Source organism: Rhinopithecus bieti, unplaced genomic scaffold, assembly GCF_001698545.2.
Source record: "Rhinopithecus bieti isolate Rb0 unplaced genomic scaffold, ASM169854v2 scaffold_39810, whole genome shotgun sequence".
In the NCBI taxonomy this organism is placed as follows: domain Eukaryota; kingdom Metazoa; phylum Chordata; class Mammalia; order Primates; family Cercopithecidae; genus Rhinopithecus; species Rhinopithecus bieti.
In genome coordinates this window covers 182,245-207,918 of record NW_016816294.1, presented here as the reverse complement: position 1 = coordinate 207,918, position 25,674 = coordinate 182,245, and the positions used below count along the sequence as shown (strand labels likewise).

At 33.0% G+C, this 25,674-nt stretch overlaps 1 protein-coding gene across 1 annotated transcript in view; it reads left to right on the top strand.

Annotated features, from left to right (window-relative positions):
* The first annotated feature begins 3,791 nt into the window (after positions 1-3,791).
* Positions 3,792-25,674, top strand: part of LOC108517010 (protein broad-minded-like) — a 23,707-nt gene continuing 1,824 nt past the window's right edge. Inside the window, exons 1-2 of the mRNA XM_017854804.1 lie at positions 3,792-3,933; positions 16,148-16,336. Of these exons, the coding sequence (XP_017710293.1) occupies positions 3,865-3,933; positions 16,148-16,336 (258 nt within the window). The 5' untranslated portion in view covers positions 3,792-3,864. The remainder of the gene's footprint in view (positions 3,934-16,147; positions 16,337-25,674) is intronic.

Sequence of the window (25,674 nt, the reverse complement as noted above, 5' to 3'; positions counted from 1 at the left end):
TCCCCGATTTTCCAGGTGTTGTGTATCTCAGTTCCCCTGGTAGGATAAGGGATTTCCTTCCCCGTTGCGCTTCCCAGGTGAGGCGATGCCTCGCCCTGCTTAGCTCTCGCTGGTCGGGCTGCAGCAGCTGACCAGCACCGATTGTCCGGCACTCCCTAGTGAGATGACCCCAGTACCTCAGTTGAAAATGCAGAAATCACTGGTCTTCTGTGTCGCTCGCGCTGAGAATTGGAGACTGGAGCTGTTCCTATTCGGCCATCTTGCTCCGCGACCCGAAAAAAACTTTCTAAATGATGATATAGTTTCTAAATGATGAAATAGTTATTCTTTATGGAGTTTGATCAAGAATTAGAGTTTGACCAGTTGTTAACAATGAAGCCATTAATAAAAGGATATATTAAGAAAAATCAGGAGATTATTTTCATAGAAATATGTAATTTCAAAGAATAAATAGAAGTAATGATCATAAATTTCCTCTCTCTGTAAAACATATGAAAAGGTAACTTAATTAAACTGAAATAAAAACCAGAGTATTTTACATGCGTATACAAACAAAACTCCACTGACAAATCAGGCTAAAGTAATACTCAAATGAAGCAGTATAGTTCAACAGGAAATTCATGCAATAGTTATTGGGTAGCCACTACAGAAGCCCTCCCTTACTCTTCTTAAAATAAGAATTACCTAGTTCAGAAAGTTCATGGATTTAAAAATTCTAATAGTATTCAAGTATAAATTTACATTTAAATTTTACAGTTAGTAGAATGGCATGACATACTTGTAAACCCTTTTAGAATATCAACAAATGTAAGCCATGTGACCAATCACTTGTAGGAAAGATTTCTAGTGTAAAACCCCTTCCTTTTCTTATATGTGACTGTAAGTCTTAATCATATTTGGAGATTCAGTTTTCCCATTTTTTTTTTTTTCTGACAGGAGAAAGATTGATGTTATCTAGAATTATAGAATCAAAGTGTTAAAAAATCTGCAAAATTTTTTGGTTACCCCTATGCATGATGCACAAGTTAACTACAACATTGCTGTAAAGCATGGCATATCTTTTTTGCCCACAAAGTCTGAAAGGTGGAGGATTAGAGTGGACCAAACTAGACTGAATCCGTTTGAATTGGAGAGTTTCAAATCTTTCTAATGGGGTCTTTCTATTTCATTTTCATAGCAACGTAGAACTAGTTTATTTTCTTAATATCAGGAATAAAATGACTCATCAAAAGACCTATAATGGAAGAAAAAAAATTAAGACCACTATGTTTTATTTGTAAACATTAATCTTTTATTATTAATCACTAAAGTAATATATAGTATTCTGAAGAGTGTTATGTTATAAAGTCCTTGCTTCATGTTATGTCACTTTCTAGGATCTACAAAGCCAATTTTTTATTGACAATTTTTTTGCACTTTGTCTTAGCATAGTTTATGTATTAGATTATTAATTAGATGATGCTAAATGCTGTTGTCCTGCATGTGTTCCATTAATCCAATATTCTGAATGATAAAGAGTTACTGTCCTTTCAGAGAGTGGTGACTAAACAAATTACATCAAAACACTTTAAGTATAATAAACAATTTATCATTTGATGATCCAGAAGACCTTGTGTTATATTCATGTGACTCAGAGCTGTCACTATTGATCTGGTTTTATGAACAATGTTTACTGTAAAATAGAGGCATGAAATGGTAATTAATAGATGAACTAATGAAACTTTTTATATAAGTGAGCTTACTGTATGACAGAAAAGACACTAATAATTGCACACTGTGCAATCCGTGTGTGTAATCATTAGCATCTTTTCTTTTTAGCATTCAGTCAATAATATGTTGAGCAACTATTCTATGCAAGGCTTGGTATCAGGAGCTGTGTTACCACAAAGTATGGCAAAATTTCTTCCAACAGAGTCTAATTTATAAGAATAGAACTCTTGCCTCAATATAGGGAGTCCATTATATAACAACGACTTATTTTCCTTGAAAATATAATTAATAAATCTATTGCCTATATCTCTTAATGGACCTACTCTAAAGGTATTTCTAATGTGGCCTGTATATGAATCATTTCCTATACATAGAACTCTTATACTACTAGTAGACATGTAATCAGAAAATTATTACCTAAGTTTGCATGGAAAAACTAAAATGTATTTGTGAGTTGATTTTTGTTTTCATGTATGCTTATTAAATTTGCTCATTCTACAAATAGTCATTAGTGAAACACATTGCAGTATTTCACAAAAGAAGATAAATCAATGGATACTATTTCTCATTCAGTCCATATTATTATTTTAATGACTCATTAAAGTTTTGTTTTTGTCCTACATATCGATACAAAGTTGGCTACAAGATGTCTAATTACTGTGCTATCTCTTCATTCATTAATGCACAAAAATAATGTTTTTTTCAAGTACTGTGAGGTATCTCCGGGAGAACCCTTCATAAATATACATTTACATAAATATTTATGTTTCTACAAATATATATTTCTGGAATGTGAAATAATAAATCATTTATGATGATGAATGATAAAACAGAAAAACCACTGTAAATCAACTTGCTGATTTCAGAAACTTCAGTGTATAACTCAAACCTAAATTCTTAAAAGCATCCTAGCATTAGCAATAAGGCTTTAAAGAAATCTTCCGTATTTCAACTCGTATAATTGCTATGANTTCTTAAAAGCATCCTAGCATTAGCAATAAGGCTTTAAAGAAATCTTCCGTATTTCAACTCGTATAATTGCTATGAGTTTAATTTGTTTTAAGTTAAAAGTATTAACTTTATTTTATTTAAAAAGTTTGAAAATAAGATTTGTCCAGTAAAAGCAAGAAGATAAGATACCTTTTTGGCAGTCTTTGGATTATTTAAAATCTTCAGATCTAATTTGATTAATGTTTTTATTGATATAATTGCTAGTTGAACAGTTTTTCTTTTCATAAAATTATACCTTCAGGTTTATTACTCTTTGTTAAAAAGCAATTATTATGGGTATATGTCGAATTTTTGGTAATACCCTGTTCATTGTTGATCATTTGCAATGATAAATTGTACCTAAGATCTAAATTGAAAAAATAAACAACATATTTGTAAATATATATGCGTGTATATATTCACATACATATGTACTATATATAAAATAAAATATAAGTAACTATCAATATACAATTATATAAAAATAAACATAAATTTTATACAAAATAGTTAGCCTGCGAACCTTTATGGGAATGCCTTGTGCACTTCTTTCCCAGTTTTAGAGATTAGTTTCTCATATCATTTCCAATTTGAATTATCATTAATTCAGGGTCAGATTTAGGTTAATATCAACATAGTAAAGGGGACAATGCAAATATCTTCAAGAGCTGACAAAACTAAAATCCTTTGACATTAGAGAATCATTGGCCAAAGCCAAGAATATTAAGCATATTTCAATACACTTAGTATTAAAATGTAAAATATTACTCATGTACTCACACGTGTATTTTTTCTTTCATGTAACAGCCCTCCTCATCTTTCCAAAAGGGTTTAAGTTGCCAAAATTATAAATTATTAACTCTATTCCTGAGTCTTTGAAGGTATATAACACTGCCTTTATCAAAATTTCTTCTTTCAACACTGTTTAACATTCTTTTTACTTTACATAATTATAATATTTACAGTAATTTGTTATGCCACCATATTAATTTTGAAGCAGCAATTTACAGCAAAAGGAAAATAGGTATGTTGGATTATTTTAAATGATCTGTGTATCTATTATTTAATTTTTAATTTTTCTCTTTTATGCAGAGTTACCTACCTGTTGACACTGTAGACTCTGGCATCCATCCAGTATATTTTTGCAGCACCCATTATATTGAAATGCTACTGAAGGCTGAGTTGCCTCTTGTGTTTTCAGCTTTTCACATGTCTGGCTTTGCACCATCACAGGTAATCCATAAGAGAGTAGCATTTCTTCAACTGCTTTATCTCAATGTCTTCAAATAAAACTGTGTTCTCATCAAATAAGGAAATACATTTAAATTAATAAAAGTGTGTATTTAAAATCATCAAGCTAGCTTTTTCCCCCAGGCCTGTTATTATATAAGTTTGCTTTATAAAACTGTCTACTATTAACAAAATTTCAGCTATTCAGGGCATGAACTGTCTGAAAGTCTGTAGGCTTTTTAATGGAGATGGTAATACTTGTTTCATAATGCCAGTGATTAACTGAGGTAACAGAGGGCAAGAATTCTTGCCAACATTGTTTCGTATCTGAGATACTGTGTCTTATCTAACAAAAAATCCCAGTTGATTAACCTATGTGCCTCAGCCTTAGTTTCTACTGTTAGGATCTAGGAAGGCTTAATGTTTTTTTCTAGGGCCTCAAGTTACACAGTGCACAGCCTTGGTGGTCATATACAGTAGTAGCCACAGATCCTCCTTTCTGTGCATAGCCAGTCCTTCGTTGGTGGAGGTGTGCATTGTTGCTTCACTATGTTATAATCAGGCTAAAATTAATATTGTAGGGTTTAAACCTTCATCTGTCTTTAGAATTAAATCTTTAGGTCAGGGTCTGAGAGAGCAGAAATACTTAATCTAAAGTTGTAAGTATTAATAGTTTTGAGGCTCTTGACTCATGTTATCAAATGAATTTGATTGTGTTCTTCTAACAAAAATGAAGACTGTCCCTATTTTTCATGTTTGGGTATTTGGCTTTTTCAAAACTAATCACTAATTTAATAGGTGAAAATTGTTACCCTTTTTAAAATTTTGTGTTTCTTTGAACATTAGTAAGTTTAATGATATGTCCATAATTTTGTTAATTAATTGAATCTCATTAATTGCCCACCTATACTAGAGTGTATCTTATTGATTTGTAGACATTTTAAAGTAGCACCAACTGTCCAAATTGCTTCAATTCCTAAATTATATTTTACTTATTGTAACTTTGTATTATGTCTTAATGTTGAGTAAAAATAAGCCTATTATTTACTTTCCACCTTCCTCTAAAAAGTTAATTAACTATTTCTGTGTATACTACATATACTTTGAGATGTGTTTGCTCAATTTAAACTGGCCATTTAAATTTGGATCAGACTTAGATTGCTATTATGTTAAATTATAAATTATTTTGAGAAAAATTGTGTTATTATACTCAGTCTATCTAGGAAGATAGTAAGCTTTTCCATTTGTTTGTTTTGTGTCATATCTAGTAAGACCATATTTTTTTCCACATGGATATGATACATTTCTCATTACAGATATTGCCAGTGAGTATAGTTTGAGATCTGTTTCAATTTTATTTTCTCTTTGGTTATGGCTAATAATTACTAAATATATATCTTTTTATATTCTGTTATATTTTTTCTAGACTTGTGTCGATTTATTTATATTCTCCATCTTTGTAATGTTAATATACTTTGTTTCATTTTGTTTTTATTAAATTATCTAGTTCTTCCAAAATAATTATACATAATTGCTTACATGTTTTAGACTTGAATTATTGAGAAATTATCCGGCATGTTATCATTAAGTAGTGTCTATTAGAGAGAATTATTCTACATCAATGCTATAGAAGAATCCTGCCAGTCTTGGTTTCTAAAGTATTGAATTTTGTCTCATTTAATTAAATTATCATGTAGAATTTCACCAATATATTTTATGATTAAGGTTAACTTGATCTTGGGACTTCTTTGATATTTGTATGTGATACAGTAATAGATTTCTTAATAGTAAACTATCCTTGCGTTCCCTTAGATTTATCCTATAGGGAACCTTTTCCACTTACTTAGACCCTAGTTTTTCTTAATAGTAAACTATCCTTGCGTTCCCTTAGATTTATCCTATAGGAAACCTTTTCCACTTAATTAGACACTAGTTTTTCTTGATATTATGATACGAGCTTTTATATTTATTTTGAAGAAACTTTATATCATTTATTAAATTGATTTGTATGAGGTTATTCTTCCTATTTTAAACTTTCTGAAGTTAATAAGAAATTTAAATATAGCAAGGAATTGCGCGTAGTTTAAAGGAATACTCTTCCTTGGTCAATTTTGCTCTTGCTTTATGTACCTAAAACGCTTTTAGAATTTTAAATCACAAAATTTTTTAAGTCTGGTCAGAGGCAGTTGTTTAAACGTTTACTATAAACTCAATAATCAATTCTTTCTATTCTTCTAAAAAACTCAACTGGGAACAGTACATTCCTGAGAGTTCCTTTTTGCTTTTCTACTCTACGTTAGTGTCATGTGTATTGTCTAAAGAATACAGTAATTTATGAGTCTCTACCATATGCTCTTTAATTTAAAACTGGACCAACAAAGACTATGGGAAAACCTTGCAATACCTCAAGCCCTGCTCTATCGATTTAGTGATTAAAAAGAGAATATCCATCTAGTAATTGGATATATCTTTATCAGTTTTATGTATTTTTATTAATTTGGAACTACATGCAAATGGCAGATTTATTTAATAACAGCCACTTCATTATTTTGAAACAGTAATGCTATTCTTTCTCTTAAAGTCATATAAAAATGTCCTTTTAATGACTCCCCATGTGGGTTAATCTGTCTTAGGAAGTTGTATCATTGCTCTGTTGATATTATTTACCATTTTATTGCTAATTATAAAATATGAAAACAACTTTTAAGTAACTAAATAGGTATATGTGATTAAGTAATTATTTGGATACACATTTCGTAGCTTATTCATTTTGATCTAATTAGGAGCAGTGCTTTTGAAGTTGTGTATTTTAGGCACTGAGGAATTGGTTGATTAGTGAATAATTTGTAGGCAGATTGCTAAATGAAATACACAGATCTCTAAAGTAAAATAAGCTCAACTGAAGTACAAAAAAATAAATGTAGTAAGAAATGCATATTTGTTGTAGAGTTTCTTTTAGTAGTAACTGAGTTTGGAAAGAAAAAAGAAATTCGAATATATATTATTTTTAAATGACCAACAGAAAATCAAATGTTCTCATTAACTTTTTGACTAATTTTATCTTTTGTTAAAAAAATGTCTTACTGTATTTTGTTCATTTTCCTGGCTTAAGAAGTACCATGTATCTTTAATGATTCATCTCTTATAATTCCTTGGAGTCACTATCCTGCATATCATTGATTATTATATTGTACTATGTCAACAATTAGGCTAACACAGATAATCCCCTGGATATAAAGTATAAAAACCTGCTTAGATTTTCTTATTTGCTGTTTTTTCCCCACTATTATGAAAGCAGGATTATAGAAAACTGTTTATTTTTTTGTGACACAATGCTTTTTGAAAATGTAAATCATACAAATGCAAAGCAGGATATGAAGGCTGGGCATGGACCTTGTTCAGCGTCAGATTTATAAATGCATATGTCTTTATAAATGTGTATGTCTTCCCTCTTCATGTTTTGGATCCATTGCATCTTGAGATACTACCTTCTCCCTTCCTGTGAGTTATTTTTGCTTGTTGGTACTTGTCCTTTAATATATGTCCAGATGGAAATATCCTGGATCTTTTACAAGTATTTTGCTCTGTGTTTGTACACTGCTTCTGTACCCCTCTTTTAGTAGAAACACATGTCTTGCTTTGTGGAATCATTATTTGTATTCTTTACTTGCTCTTTTTAATTGAAGATCTTTAAAGGTATGGATATATATGTGCCTCACATCAGGTCCCTTGAGTTTCTGACACAGTGTCTTGCTTCATAGTATTACATTGTACTATATATACATAAGTGTATATATGTACTACATATACACACTTCATAGTATTGTACTATGAAGTGCAACAAAATAGTCTTATGTTTTCATGTTTCTTCATAGTATAAAGAGTGGTTATTTTTTCATTTAAAATTTTAACCTTTATTGTGTGACAGATGGAGAAATTCAGGATCAATGGAGTGAATTGACTTGCAGAGGTCATTCAGATAGTGTAAGGACTTGAAACCACTTTTATTCCAAGTTAGTTTTCTTCCTTACTTTACTGATACTTTTTCTATGATGAAGGCAAATGAAGCCAGAGGAGTTGTTAAAAATAGTATCTTTGAATCAGAAAACTATCATTTGTAAATCATACCTATTTTGACTTAATTGAGTATCTGTAGGTAATTGTTTTAACCAGACTTTTTTGACTTATGTTTTGTTATTATTATTATACTTTACGTTGTGGGGTACATGTACAGAATGTGCAGGTTTGTTACATAGGTATACATGTGCCATGGTGGTTTGCTGCACCCATCAACCCATCATCTACATTAGGTATTTCTCCTAATGCTCTCCCTCCACTAGGCCCCCATGACGCAATAGGCCCCAGTCTGTCATGTTCCCCTCCCTTGTGTCCATGTGTTCTCATTGTTCAACTCCCACTTATGACTGAGAAGATGCGGTGTTTAGTTTTTGGTTCTTGTGTTAGTTTGCTGAGAATGATGGTTTCCAGCTTCATCCATGTCCCTGCAAAGGACATGAACTCATCATTTTTTATGGCTGCATAGCATTCCATGGTATATATGTGCCACATTTTCTTTATCCAGTCTATCATTGATGGGCAGTTGGGTTGGTTCCAAGTCTTTGCTGTTGTGAAAAGTGCCACAATAAACATACGTGTGCATGTGTCTTTATAGTAGAACGATTTATAATCCCTTGGGTATATACCCAGTAATGGGATTGCTGGGTCAAATGGTATTTCTGGTTCTAGATACTTGAGGAATCACCACACTGTCTTCCACAATGGTTGAACTAAGTTAAATTACACTCCCACCAACAGTGTAAAAGTGTTCCTATTTCTCCACATCTTCTCCAGCACCTGTTGTTTCCTGACTTTTGAATGATTGCCTTTCTAACTGGCGTGAGGTGGTATCTCATTGTGGGTTTGATTTGCATTTTTCTAATAACCAGTGATGATGAGCTTTTTTTCATATGTTTGTTGGCTGCATAAATGTCTTCTTTTGAGAAGTGTGTGTTCATACTCTTTGCCCACTTTTTGATGGGGTTGTTTTTTTCTTGTAAATTTGTTTGAGTTCTTTGTAGATTCTGGATAGTAGCCCTCTATCAGATGGATAGATTGCAAAAATTTTCTCCCATTTTGTAGGTTGCCTATTCACTCTGATGATACTTTCTTTTTCTGTGCAGAAGCTCTTTAGTTTAATTAGATCCCATTTGTCAATTTTGGCTTTTGCCGCCATTGCTTTTGGTGTTTTAGTCATGAAGTCTTTGCCCATGCCTATGTCCTGAATGGTATTGCCTAGGTTTTCTTCTAGGGTTTTTATAGTTTGAGGTCTTACATTTAAATCTTTAATCCATCTTGAGTTATTTTTTGTAAAAAATATAAGGAAGGAGTCCAATTTCAGTTTTCTGCATATCACTAGCCAGTTTTCCCAACACCATTTATTAGACAGGGAATCCTTTCCCTATTGCTTGCTTTTGTCAGGTTTGTTAAAGAACAGATGGTTGTACATGTGTGGTGTTATTTCTGAGGCCTCTGTTCTGCTCCATTGGTCTATATATCTGTTTTGGTACCAGTACCATGCTGTTTTGGTTACTGTAGCCTTGTAGTATAGTTTGAAGTCAGGTAGCCTGATGCCTCCAGCTTTGTTCTTTTCCTTTAGGATTGTTTTGGCTACTCAGGCTTTTTTGTTCCATATGAACTTTAAAGTAGTTGTTTTCCAATTCTGTGAAGAAAGTCAGTGATGACTTGATCGGAATAGCATTGAATCTATAAATTACTTTGGGCATTTGGGTTGGTTCCATGTCTTTGCTCATGTGAATAGTGCCACAATAAACATACATGTGCATGTGTCTTTATAGAAGGATGATTTATAATCCTTTGGGTATATACCCAGTAATGGGATGGCTGAGTCAAATGGTATTTCTAGTTCTAGATCCTTGACGAATCGCCACACTGTCTTCCACAATGGTTGAACTAGTTTACAGTCCCACCAACAGTGTAAAAGTGTTCCTATTTCTCCACATCCTCTCCAGCACCTGTTGTTTCCTGACTTTTTAATGATTGCCATTCTAACTGGTGTGAGATAGTATCTCATTGTGGTTTTGATTTGCATTTCTCNGGAAATCCTTTCCCCATTTCTTGTTTTTGTCAGGTTTGTCAAAGATCAGATGGTTGTAGATGTGTGGTATTATTTCTGAGGCCTCTGTTCTGTTCCATTGGTCTATATATCTGTTTTGGTACCAGTACCATGCTGTTTTGGTTACTGTAGCCTTGTAGTATGATAGACTATGTTAAGAAATTATGGCACATATACACCATGGAATACTGTGCAGCCATGAAAAAGGATGAGTTCGCATCCTTTGTAGGGACATGAATGAAGCTGGAAGCCGTCATTCTCAGCAAAGTATCTCAAGGACAAAAAACCAAACACTGCGTGTTCTCACGCATAGGGGGGAATTGAACAATGAGAACACTTGGACACAGGGAGGAGAACATCACACCGGGCCCTGTTGTGCGGAGTCGGGAGTGGGGAGTGTTAGCATTAGGAGATATACCTAATGTAAATTGACAAGTTAATGGGTGCAGCACACCAACATGGCACATGTATACATATGTAACAAACCTGCACGTTATGCACATGTACCCTAGAACTTAAAGTATAATAATAATAATAAATCTACTTTGGGCAGTATGGCCATTTTTATGATATTGATTCTTCCTATCCATGAGCATGGTATGTTTTTCCATTTATTTTTGTCCTCTCTTATTTCCTTGAGCAGTGGTTTGTAGTTCTACTTGATGAGGTCCTTCACATCCCTTGTAAATTGTATTCCTAGGTATTTTATTGTCTTTGAAGCAATTGTGAATGGAAGTTGATTCATGATTTGGCTCTGTGTTTTTCTGTTATTGGTGTATAGGAATGCTTGTGATTTTTGCACATTGATTTTGTATCCTGAGACTTTGCTGAAGTTGCTTATCAGCTTAGGGAGATTTTGGGCCGAGATGATGGGGTTTTCTATATATACAGTATCACCACTGATCCCACAGAACTACAAACTGCCATCAGAGAATATTATAAACACCTCTACACAAATAAACTAGAAAATCTAGAAGTAATGAATAAATTCCTGGACATGTACACCCTCCCAGGACTAAACCAGGAAGATGTTGAATCCCTGAATAGATTAACAACAAGTTCTGAAATTATGGCAGTAATTAATATCCTACCAACTAAAGAATAGTCCAGGACCACACCAATTCACAGCCAAATTCTACCAGAGGTTTGAGGAGGAGCTGGTGCCATTCCTTCTGAAACTATTCCAAACTGTAGACAAAGAGGAAATTCTCCCTAACTCATTTTATGAGGCCAGCATCATCCTGATACCAAAACCTGGCAAAGACACACACGAAAAAGAAAATTTCAGGCCAATATGCCTGACGAATATCGATGTGAAAATCCTCAATATAATACTGGCAAACTAAATCCAGTAGTACATCAAGAAGCTTATCCACCACGATCAAGTTGGCTTCATCCCTGGGATGCAAGACTGGTTCAACATACGCAAATCAATAAATGTAATCCATCACATAAACCGAACTAATGACAAAACCTACATGATTATCTCAATAGATACAGAAAAATTCAACACCATTTCATGCTAAAAACTTGCAATAAACTAGGTATTGATGGAACGTATCTGAAAGTAATAAGAGCTATTTATGATGAACTCACAGCCCATATCATACTGAATGGGCAGAAACTGGAAGCATTCCCTTTGAATACTGGCACAAGACAAGGATGTCCTCTGTCACTCCCATTCAACATAGTGTTGAAAGTTCTGGCCAGGGCAATCAGGCAAGAGAAAGAAATAAAGGGTATTCAAATAGGAAAAGAGGAAGACTTAATGTTCTTATGAGAACCTTTGAAGATTGTTTTATAATTCTAGTTACAAGGAGGAATAATTTATCTCAGATAAAATAATGTGCACCTCAGTGTGGCATCTTAATGTCCTTTGGCATAATCTTAAGTATGGTTCAAGAACAAAATTGCCTAGGAGAGCTGTGGTAGATTTTAATGCATATTATGTAAGTGATTTTCCTTCCTTACAAGCCTAAAAAGCTATTTAAATGTCTTAAAGTGTAATTAGTTCTACATTACATATGGAATGGTGGTTTACCATAAAACAAAATTCATTTGTTTGACTTTCTGTATAAGCCTATTTCATTACTATTGATATTAACATTTTTTTCCAATGAATATAAAGACTCAACTGATTGTTTTGAAAATATAATAATATATTTTGAGACATATAAATGGTAATTTGTCATTTTCTGACAGAGTTACATGTCCATTTATTCTTTAACACAGCAGTCTCATTTGTAGAGCTCTAAGCGAGGAATACACAGGGAAAACATTTGAAAATACATATCCACAAATATGTTTTTATAGTATTCTTTATAGTATCTAAAGGCTAGAAACACTGCAAATGTCCATGAATGGGGCTTAGTTGAATAAATTGTGGTTTATCTACAATGGAATACTATGCAGTTGGAGGAAACATCTTTAGTAGGAGAAAGGGATGCAGGAAAGGAGGGGAACCTATAGGGGAAAAGTAACTTAAGACACATATCAACCAATCAAAATTTGAAATTGTCTAGTTCATGTACTGTTCTATCTTCCTTTATATATGTTTTTAAAAATTCCATAATGTTAAAGAACACTACATTATGTCTGTTTGGACACATACTATTTCCTCTGTCCTATTAGAAATCTAGGTTGTCAGTTGATTTGCAGAACTTTATAAAAATACGAAAGTGGCCAGGTGTGGTGGCTCATGCAGGTAATCCCACCACTTTGGGAGGCTGAGATAGGTGGATCACTTGAGGTCAGGAGTTCGAGACCACCATCCTGGCCAACATGGTGAAACCCTGTCTCTACCAAACATACAAAAATTAGCTAGGGTCTTGGCACACACCTGTAATCCCACCTACTCAAGAGGCTGATGCATGAGAATCATTTGAACCCAGGAGGCAGAGGTTGCAGTGAACTGAGATTGCACCACTGCACTCCAGCCTGGATGATGGAGTGAGACTGTCTAAAAAAATAAATATATACAGAAGTCACTTGCTCAGAGATTAAAATTTATGACTCATAGCTCAGCATTCTTCCAGGGATACAGTGTTTTGGAATTCTGCTATTTCAATGTAAGTCTGAAGTACTTGCAAATATAGTAAAGCCAATATAATTTCTACCAAGTGAAGAGGGTCATATGTTTAAAAAGTATATCTCCCCTTTACGTGTAAACTTTGTGAAACAGGGATAAATGTCTTTTGTTCACATAAAAAATGATAATATTACCTTGTACATATGAAGTGGTCAAGAAATATTTGTTAAATAATAACATCTATACCTTTGTTATAACATTTATATAGCACTTTTTCAAAGTACTTTCAGTTACAGTCTCTCAGTTTTCCTCCTCAAAATTTCCCATATGATGGAAAAAACATAGGTATTATATCCATTTAATGGAAGAAAAATTCAATGTACAGAAAACAATGCTTGAATGTATATACATGCCAAAAAATTGCAACTGCATTAGAAACTGTGTATAATAATGAACTGTTGAAGATTCTAGGGTGACTTTCTTTTAACCAATGTAGATGGTGGACAGAAGCTGAGATCCCACATCTTTATCAACTTCCCATTCACTCCTGAAACTAACAATTGAATGGGAGGAACCGTTTTCTCTAGCTGTGGGGATCGTTGTATTTATTTTCATTCTTGAGTTGTTTCTCTTTCTTTATCCACCCAGAGACTCTAGATTTTCATTAATACAGCATGGCCTTAAATTGATTGGCATTAATAGCTGTAGCAAAGAACAGAGAGAGAATCTTGGCAGCAGGGCAACCGGCAATTAGAGAATTACTGCTCCTAGTCAAAGTACTACTGCTTCAGTCTGCCTAATCCAGAGGGAGCAGGAGATACTTCTTCCTCAGTCCACTAGAGCCATATTACAGGGATTTGTCAGGGTGGGGGCAATGGAGATTTAGTAATGTACTCTGCATGCCAGCCTACCCTCCATGTTGAAATTTGGGAGGTGCATCCTATTAATGCCAAGTGAACAGTAAAGGTAGGACCAAGGAGAATTTAATATATACTGCCTGTTGACAAATATTGGGTATTCATAGATACATTCTAATTTAATATTGAGTTAAAACTTATGGGCTCTTTGGAAAGATTTTGGAACATAACAGGAGGGAAACATTATAGTTGTAAAGGAAAATCTTATACCTGAGAACAGAATTAATAGCCTTATTTAAAGGTTTATAATTGATATGAGTAATAATGTCTGGAAAACAAAAATTCAATAATACCCTCTGGTATAGGCTGATTGTGTCTCCTCAAAAGTCACCTGTTGAAGTCCTAACCCCACTACTTCAGAATGTGACTGTATTTGAATAGGGCCTTTAAAGAAATAATTAAGTTAAAATGAGGTCATTAAGTTGGACCCTAATCCAATATGACTGGTGTCTTTATTAAAGTGGAAATTGGGACACAGACATGTACTAAAGGAATCCCATGTGAAGACACAGGGAAAGACAACCATCTATCTATACGCCTCAGAGAGGCTTCAGAAGAAACCAGCCCTGCCAATAGCTTGATCTTGAATTTCTCCAGAATAGAGAGAAAATTTTTTTGTTGTTGTTTAAGCCCCCCTGCCTGTGATTCCAGCAAAGTAATATGTGTTAGTTTGTTCAAATCAGTTAAAAGCATGCCCGAAAGTTGAATCAAGGGTATGAAAAACAACTTTTAGAACCTTTTCAACAATATATTTTTAGAAGAACAAAATGATAGAACACAAAAGGACAATTTCTATATTTGTATCCTCTATACCTATGACAAATTGAGATAAGCCATTAAATCTTTTCCCTTTTCCTCCCCACATCTCCAAAGAAAAAGCCCCATAAAACTAAAGAAGAAGAGATATTAAATAAGGGGAATCTTTCATCGAAGGTAAAGTAATTTGTAAATCATAAATGAGAGTGGAAATATTGGAAAGTAATTGTGTTTGTTTCTTACAACTATAGTAACAAAGTACCATGAACTTGGTGGTTAAAAACAACAGAAATTTATTTTCTCACACTTCTGGAGGCCAAAAGGCCATAATCAAAGTGTTAACAAGACTATGTTCACTCCATAGTTGCTGAGGAAAGAACTGTTACTTACCTCTCTCCAGGTTTCTAGTAGCCTTTAGAATCTTAGCTTGCAGATACATACTGCTGCTTCACATGGTATTCTCCATTTGTGTCTTTTCATTGTCTTCCTTTCGTGTGCCTGTCTTTGTGACTGTATTTCCCCTTCTTATAAAGACACCAGTCGTATTGGATTAGGGCTCACTGTAATGACCTCGTTTTAACCTGATTACGTTTGTAAAGACCTTATTTTCGAATAAAGTCATATTCTGAGGTTCTGGGGCTTAGGGCTTTGACATATCTTTTGAGTGGGGCTCAACTTTACCCATAACATTGATGTATCAAAATGTTTCCAGTATTTATAATCTCTGTGTCATCGCTATTGTTTTTTCTTAAACTTTTCTGTTTTCCACAGCGGGCACGCATTGCTTTTATAATCTGAACAAATGTTATTCAAAAAATAAACAGGAAAAAAATTCCTTTTGTAAAAGTCTCATTTTGAAATATTTTCTGCATTAGCTCCCGGTTTTATGTTATGTAATTCTGTTAGGTTTAAATTGTTTTCTGATTCGGGAAGAGTCTATTTGCATTAATGTAACATTTAGCAATCTGTCATCTGCATAATTATACATCTGTGGTTGTAGGTAGGATAGATAAAAAAAAACTCCCATCTCTGAATTAAAATAGTCTCTTAGCATTTGTTATCTGTAGAGAGCAGATTGGTGTTGTGGGTAAGAGGAGCACGATATGAATAAAGAAGGCATTGAGTAATAGGTATATGAGGAGTGTGACCACTATCAGTTACCCTTAAGGCCTGAATTCCAAGGCCGTGAAAGTTTTTTTCACAACTGAAGCAAATAGGAGAAGCATCCTTGTTAGGCATGTATGAAGACTGTCTTTGTATTTTGATTCAGTGCTAAGCTTTTCATTGGTTTTTTATGAGTTATTGGTTAATGTTTTTTAAAAGTCAAATGTGGTTTTATAAGTTTTTAAATGAACTTACTACTTTTTTTTTTTTTTTTTAAAGATTTGCCTGCAATGGATAACCCAGTGTTTTTGGAATTATTTAGATTGGATAGAAATCTGCCATTATATTGCTACTTGTGTTTTCCTTGGTCCTGATTATCAAGTGTATATCTGTATAGCTATATTCAAACATTTACAGCAAGACATTCTACAGCACACTCAGACTCAAGATCTGCAAGTTTTCCTAAAAGTAAGTATGTTTATATAGAGAGGAAAATATTGAGTTAATAGCTAACTTTGGTTGCTTAATTTTAGATACTTTTTCTAGGCACTCATTTAATCCTAAAAACCAATGCTGAGAGGTAGATATTATTATCCCCATTTTAGAGATGAGTAAACTGAGGCACAGAGTTAAGTTGCCCCAAACCATATAGCTAAAGTGGAACTTGAATATGAAATAAGTTCTCTGGATCCAACACTTGGTTTGTAACCCACATGCTATGCCAAAAAAGAAATAGTTTAAAAATATTCCTATGGGCTATTTGGTCAATAAAAGTTTAATTTATTGGTTTGATACTTTTAAAATATATTTAATATATTAATAATTTCCTATGCTTTCATATTTTATAATATTTTCTAAACTTCCATTTTATAAAAGATTTTCATGAAAGATTATTTTATCATAGCACTCATTTTAAAAAGTTATCACCAAATGTGGTGCTACTTTTAAAAAAGATATAGTTACTTTCTCAATTACAATAATGTGATTTTGGAAGTTGGGGACTTTAGAAAGTGCATGAGATATAAATACATCCCAGTGTTCATTTCTTGGTGGAAATCCAGCTATTTGTTTAAAGTTAAGAATCTTTGAACTTAAAATGTTTCCTTATCCCTACTACCTTTGCCATCCCACAGGAACGCATATGCACGTATACACTAAAAACAACATTCATCATTTGCTAGGCTTTCTCTAGGTCAGCAAATAGTTTCTATGTAAATTAATTTCATTATTTACCATTAAATACTTGCCACGGTTATTTTCCATTTAATGATATTTTTCTTTAAATAAATGTCATTGATCCTTTAAGATTGCCAAATTATCAAGCATTTTTATTTCATCAATTCAGAATTCAAAAGGTTTTAAGCTTTCAATATATATCACCAGAAGTATAATCTTAGAAACAGTCTTAATTAAAAGTATGCTGAGAAAATGATTGCACATGTAGAAGAAAACTAAGATAGAAAATAAAAGAATGCTCTCTAAGAGGTGATTTGGAATACAGGAAGTGTTAAGCAAATTGAAATTATGTTGAATACAAAATGTAGGTTCATTTTCAGTAAGGGACATTTTCATCATCTGTAGTGGTCAATTATAGGAATTTCAGAGTCTGAAATTTTCCTGTACTCGTATCTGTCTGTATCCCCCTAACCTGTAATTCTCTAACATCTTATCCCACTTTAGTTTTCTTACAGTTTTATCACCATCTGAAATTATTTTGTATGTGTTTTTGTCTGTCTTCCCTGGTAAAATGTGGAAGTTATATAAGGACCATGACTTGCTCTATTTCATTTACTGATGTATTTTCAACAATATATCAAACAATAATACCTGGTAGATAATAGGTATTCAATACATATTTGTTGATAGTGTAAGTAAATAATGTAAATAAATAAATGGGAAAGATGAATAAACTTTGTTTTATTCACATCGAATAACAAACATTACTAAATTCATTAAGTGCTTACCGCTTATTTTCTTCCAATCAAAAGCATAATCTTTAAATTTGATAAATGTTGATTTACAGTTTCATCTCTCTTTTGACTATTTGAGGGAAAATTATAATAGAGTTTGCAAATGGTAACTTCTTTAAATGTGTCCCAAACCATTCTCCATTGTGTTTTCAGCATAATGCTATCAGTTTAAAACTAAAGGATTTTAAATGGGGAGAGGAGATTATGACCTAAGCCTCTGTTAAATTACTAAAATTTGAATAGTGTTGGTAAAAATCCAAACTAAGAACATGTAGGCAAGGAATTAATTTTAGCATGTGTCCTAGAACTAACCTTACTTTTTACCCTTGTTGTTTTCATTTATCTGAGATATTAGAAAAAATGCTTTTTTGATTGATACCATGACTTGACTTTTGTTGTTTTATTTTCAGTGGATAGGTGTCAAAATTCACTGTTCTCTTTTAATGGACACTCATTTTTCTTGTGAGATAAACTCTGGTATAGTGTATTTAAATATATATTTACATATCCCTTTACTCCATTTGGCCCTGAAATAGTCTTTTGTCTACAAAGTATATAAATATATGTACAGCATTTTTTCACTTATTCATATAATAACCAATAATGAAGTATTGATTAATGAACTGATTTTATTTTGCCTACCCTAAAACATCCCCTGTCAAAAATACACACATTATTTAAGAATTCCTCATTCAACTGAAGCTATAGAGATTGAACCTTGGAAATTATGTTTTACACTTTCTTATTCAAAATCTCAGATTTGTGCAAAGGGAGAAAAGACTTATCAATAATTCTTTATATAGGCCAGGCACAATGGCTCACACCTGTAATCCCAGCATCTTGGGAGGTCAAGGTGAGTGGATAGCTTGAACCCAGGGGTTTGAGACCAGTCTGCGCAACATGGCAAAACCCTATCTCTACCCAGAAAAAAGTACAAAAATTATCTAGGTGTGGTGGCACGCACGTGTAGTCCCAGCTACTGAGGAGGCTGAGGTGGGAGGATCAATTGAGCCCAGGAGGTCGAGGCTGCAGTTAGCCATGATCATACCACTGCACTCCAGCTTGAGCTACAGAACAGGACCCTGTCTCAAAAAAAAAAAAAAAAAAAAAATTCCCCATGTAACTGCATACCACAGCCATAATAATAATCTTGTATAGATTATTTAATCACATTATCCCCTTGCTCTACATATTTAATAATGATTGCTTCCAGGAAGAATGAAGATAAAGTAGAACAAGATACTTTTACTTTTTATTGTATATATTTATGTGGGCTTTATTTTATATTTGAGGAATCAGCTCATACTTCTTTTATCATAAAACTATTTTTAAGAAGAAATTGAATAAGTATATAACAATAAATAGATCAAACATCTGACTGTTATAAATGGGTTCAAATAATCGGGCCTAATTGAATTCATTTTCAAAATATTAAAAACCACAAATATGTTATGCTTTCAGTTATTATCAGTTATCTTGAGAAACTGAAGATATGCAATTCTTTTCCTGATTTAAATTTCATGTATTGAGATAAAATGACATGATAAAAGCATTGTTTTAGAAATAAAAATCTGTGTGCAATATTCAGTGTCAAGAAAATATCAGTCCATTTGTAGTCACTTTGGTTTAGGCTCAAGATTTTAAATCAGGTAATTGAGAGTATAGACTCATTGCCTACATTTCTTACAGCTCACTGAAGAGCTCTTCATGATTCCAAATCAATATATGAAAAAGATAAGTTAGAATTTCTTGGATCAGAAGGTGGTGTGAACAGTAATAGGCAGAACAGGTTTATGGGGGAAAGAAAAACTTACTTTTCCTCTTCAGATTAAACCACTGAAATACTAGATTAGATGAGCGCCATGGGTATGAGTTGATATCAGCAAAACATTGTCTGATTGTTTCACAGTATCCTTGTAGACACAACTAGAATGTGGACTGAATATTAGAGCAGTTAAGTGCATCATTTTCATGCTGTGGTGATTAATGGATTAGTACCGAGCTAGAAGGCAGCCTCTGAAGATATGCTGAAGAAAGAGCTCAGTCCTTGGGCCCAGAATTCTGAACATTTTTATCTGTGACAGATGATGGTTCAGAAAGTCCGTAGATACTGTAATTCCAAGGAGAAAAACATTAAACAAAGTAAATATTCTGTAATATCCCAGCAAGCTAGAAAGTCTTAAGTTCATTCTTCATTTTTTCAACTCATCTGTAGCTTGCACACACACACACACACACACACACACACACACACAAGCAGGTTTAGTGACAGTTTAGTTTAATAGTAGTTCATATGTGGATGTCCTAGTGTTTTAGTGAGCTGTGTTGTATTCCTCTCTAACATGCTAATAGGCTGTCAGCAATCTTGGCTTTAGTTTGTGAATTCAACCTGGGGACAAACTTCACGGAAATACCAGCCTAGAAAAAGTTGCCTTTCTGTGAAAATCAGGCCGTGAAGGCTCAAACTACTTAATTAAAATGCTTCAACTAAATCCTGCATATTATGACAAAATCAATTTATAATTATGAAAAAATCAGATCAATTTCAACCCAATCAGTAAATTGGCAAGAGGGATTTTTTGTTGGTGCTATTGCAGCTGCTATTACCAGAGAATGTTGACAGGGTGAGAAACGAAGATCAGACTGAGAAAATCTGATTGAATACTAAGCTTTTCTAAGATAAAAGTATGCATAATATTAAAAACATCCGAGCAAATATTTTAAAGGTATTTAGTACAGTGTCAACTGTGTTTTGCAGATATGTTTTCTGCATTGTCCTTATATTAGTTGATTTTATCTGGTTTCACATCCTAACTTTGTCACTCACTGTGTGAGCTCGGGTATGTTGCTTAGACTTTTAGGCTTATTTCTTCATCACGTAGGATTGTGGAAGAATTAAATGAGATGATATTTGTAAAATACTTTTAGACCATTATCTGGAACATAGTAAGTACTTAAAAAACTTAGCTGTTATTAAGTTTCTACATCTCTCTACTAGATTCTTTTTATTTCTTTGTTAAAGAAGAAGATATGTAGAGAATACAAGCAAAGGAAACAGGATTTTCTGAGTGCATAGCTACACTTTGGTGTACTTTTGCTCCCATTTCTCCAGCTCCCGAGACTTCTTAAGATGTCATATAATAGTAATACCTGTCAATGACATTACCTTCACACTTTGGTCAGAAATATCCTCTTATACTGTTTCTGATCAGGACCTATTCTCTCATTAACCTGGTCAAGACTAAGTCAGGTCTCTGGTACAATCACATATTTCCAAGTACCCTTCAGCTGAGTTTAAATCTTCAAGAACTACATACTCTGTCCTGAATCTGTAAGAACTTCACATTCTATCCAGAATTACAAACACTATATAAACTCCCTGATCCTAAGGATCACTTAGGGTACTTATGAAAGTTAATGTATTTAGACTCGTTTCCAGACCTGTTAATTCAGAATTTATTTGGCTGAGGCATGAGTTGTCAGATTGTAGTAGAAAATCTCAAGTAGCTTGAAAACCTTTAGATTACATAAAACTGTGCCCTTTGGAGCTTGTTAGTGAATCAGAATCCAGAATGCCAATGCCAAGGATTCAAAAATTTTAGAGACTGCATCCAGGAGTTTCTAATTTTACTGAACACCCCAGAAGGAACATACTGGAAGAAACATTGCTTACCAGTTGTTTATGTTACTATCACTTTGATCAAGAAGATTATATATACACATACACACACACACACATACACATATGCATATATATATATATGCATATATATATACACATACACACACATAATAGGTAAGACACGACACACAAAAAGTTTATCTCTAGTAAGGGTAAAGAGTAGAACTATATTCATAAATCCTTCTCTCAAGAGCTTTCTATATGAGATTTGACATTAATGCAAACCTTCAACTTTTGTTAAGTGTATGTTAAGTTCTATACTTTTTGTGGTAATTTTTTATTCTATATGCCTCATAATGTTGTTAATAAAAGTCAACTATTCCAGTTTAACCCACTCAAAGTAACTTACCTTACCCTTTTTTCTCCATAAAGAGCTATTATATTTTAAAAATCATCATTTTGCAAGGGCATTAATTATTAAATATTTGGGAAAGAATATGTCAGAGAATATCTAAACTTGGTCCTGAATTCATAAACCAGGGTATACCGTGTTAGCACACTTGATCTTTTATGCTTTTATCTGTTTACTACTACAAAAGACCTTATCTTCAATTCAGATTTTAAGCTCACATGGCTTGCAGTAGTTCTAAAAAAAATTCTGCTAAAAATTAGTTTCTTCAGTATTTTTTCAAACATCAAGTAATGCAAATAACTTTTGAAAGTATTGGTATAGCTTTCTTTCCAAAATAGGCACATTTTTGAAGTTGCAAGAAAAGCCAGTAACATCCTAATATTTTAGATAAATGGTTCCCTTATATATTCATGGCAAGGGGTTGAGGAGCAGAGACTGGAGTCAGTAATCCTTGATAGGTCCACCCATGCCTAACATCATATGTCTGTAGTGTGATCAAGAAAATGTAGCCGAGCCATTTCAAAGACCATCAGTAATAAAAATGTGTTCTCATTATTTATAACCACTATGAGTATCTTGAATGCTTATTGTATGCCACACACTGGTCGAAGGGCTTTACAGGTATTGCTCATTCACTCATGGACTTATTCAACTATTTATTGTTCAACAGCTGTGAGCCAAGTACAGTTTTTGTCACAGGGCAGGATGTTTCTGCCCACGTTGAACTTAAATTCTCCTGGAAGTCTAATAAATGAACAAATACATAATATCTTAAGTACTATAGACCTTATTGTATTGATAATAAGGAAATCAAACATGGTGGAGGAGTCTAAGGTACCAGTCAGATAAAGATGCCAGGCAAGACCACCCTTGATGGGGTAAACAGACACCTAAATGAAGCAAAGAAAAAGTCATGAAAAGACTTCCTAGGCAAAAGCCTGCTTAAATAGGAATAAAGGCAAGTGCAAGATCTCAGAGGTCTGAATGAGCTGGCTCACTTACAGAGTGTCAAGAAGACCGCTGTGGCCAGAGCAAGGTGAAGAAATAAGAAAGGTAAGAGATGAGACAAGGACCAAATCATATAAGGTAAGAAGTTCAGATTTCAGAATATTTAATCCAGAGAGCAATCGTATGATATTGTCCACATTTAACAAATGAAAAAATGAGGCTTAGAGTCAATAAACTTACCCAAGTTCATACATCTAGTAACTAACATAGGAGAATTCAAACCCTTTCATTTGGTCTGAATCCAAATTTAGTGTTCCTTTACTAGTCTGATGTTTTAATAAACATCCTAGATTCAGTGGTCCCAAATCAAATGCTCTCAATAATTAAAAGAAAACAGACGAATGCATATTTGAAATTTGAAACTGTACTTCTATACACAAAGGAGAGAGGGATACTACATATATACTATATTATATAATATTGAATACATCCAACTTTGTGGTTTAGAATGGGAATTTTTAATACTTTTGGATGTTTCAACATTTGAAACTCAGAATTAATGAAGGCAGCAAATTATTAAAAACAAAGCAGTTGAATAGCATTAGATACAACAAATGAAATGCAATAAGCTCAAAATGAACTTCCTAACTAAAACTTAAATCACTCTAGTAGTAATCTATTAAAAAAATTTCTGGAGCAAATACTACACTGTTAATATAAAGCAGAATAGTGTTATTACCTTATGTAATTAATGTGTCTGCTACTTAAAAAATCGGGGCATGCATATTTTTATGTAGAATTTGATATACTTTGGTCTATAAATGAAATGATAATGAAGGAGTATTCTAAGGAAATAGTCTGTTATAACTTGAATGATAAGCTGGCAGTCTAAATGGTCCTATTACAAGTAAAAGTTATCCACTAAAAGGGCCATTAGAGAACATTTAGGATAAGATGAAAAAATGTTCTACTTTGAAGACAAAATGTAAAATGTAGATATTTTGGAATTTTATTCAGAGCTAAAATTGCCTACAAATTTTCATTAATGAACTATATCATTTGAAAACACTGCTTTTAAATGTGAATTAAAATTTTCTCTTATGAAATAAGACGTTAATAGCCTTATGTGTCATTTTTATGGGTATTTCTTTGGTGTAGTTATCAGGGCATTTACAATTAATGTGTAAAATGGAAACCATGATTTCAAAAAATGCATTCTGAGGAAAAAATATATTTAAATTGAGTTATAACTATGGCTGTCCCTAGGTGGTTTTTATTAAAGTGAAACAATAATTAAAAGATATTGAATAGATACTGCTTATTTTTTGCCCAGAAATGAATTGTTAGAGATTTGTTCAAGTGCTGTCATCTCCTATTATAATTCATATTTAATGCACAATAAGTATTCCTTTGAAAATAATGAATATGTCCTGAAACAGTTCTTCTGCCATTGGATCTTTAGTCTCTGGTTAGAATAACACATTACTGTAATTCCTCCCCATCTTAGGTATAGTTTTAGTGAAGAGGTAGTTAAAGCCACATCACACATAATTTGAATGAAATGAATGGATAAATTCATAATTGTTCCACGACTATAACAATAACTGTTTAAAATGAGTTCTTGAACAGTAGGGTTGTTCTTACTCTGATCCTATTTTTCCCCAAAGAAAAAAGTGAAATATTTTTGATAGGATAGGAATTTACAAAGACCCAGTATTTCTGCTATTCATAAGATAAAAATATTCCCTTTGACTCAGTCACTTATACATAAAGTCGGAGACATGATATACATCTCAGTTGTCACCATTTTAGAGCAGGGCTCTTCTCATCTTCATGTCTTCAGTGCTAATCAAGAACCTTACGTATAATAAAAAAATGAATGAGTCAAGAACTGAAAGAAGGATTGAAATAATTTCACAATTATCTTAAGATTAGAGCTCAAATACTTATGTTGGAAGTTATTTGTTCTACCCTTAGTGGTATTAAGTATATAACAACACCATTTCATTTCTTCAGCTATAATGTCAGCCTTGTAGATCAGTCGTTAGTTTTTTAGAATGTCCCGACTAACCTTTCCCTCAAACTATGTAGATTTTTGGTGATGATGGCAAAATAAGGATAAAGTTACATCAAGTTATATGCAAGCTGTGAATGATTACTGCCCGTAAGTGACAAGTGGTATCTGAAGCCTTTAAAAACATCTGTTCTCATTGAGATTGTGTAATGTTTTCCTAACTATTTCTGTATTGAGGTTTCTTCTCTGTAAACTGCCTCTAACACGGTATCTGGTATATGATATGCATTGTCTTTTATTCTTTGGGGTTGCTTTTTTTTTCTTGTTATAGTAATTCTTGCTTTTAAACTATAAACTCCGGAAAGGCATGAATTTTCCAAAGTTTTTGTAACCTCCAAAACTTCTAATGTTGTAAATATTAATTACACTGAATCAAAGATGACTTTTCTTCTGCATATTTTGTTTTGCCTTGAGTGTAGGTACTGCGTAAATAGTATTTGGAGGTACTAAAAGGAATGGTCATAAAATTCCCTAAAAAACTCTAAAATGTTAAACCGGTGTTCTTACTGTTTATTCTTGAGTGCCTCGTTTGAAACACTAACCATTAAATTCCAAATTAGTGTAGATGTGCATAGTACCAACATTAGTAATTGTAGATTCTTGGAGGTTTTATGGACAGTAGCTTATACAACAGATGTCTTGCACTATTATGATATCCTTTGGTAGGTAAGCTTCAGGGTCTTTAATAATTACAAGTCTGACCAATCATTGTATAACATACTATTTTTAAAATTAGGAAGATTTCCTTATCTGCCTTTTTTTTTTTTTTTTTTTTTTTTT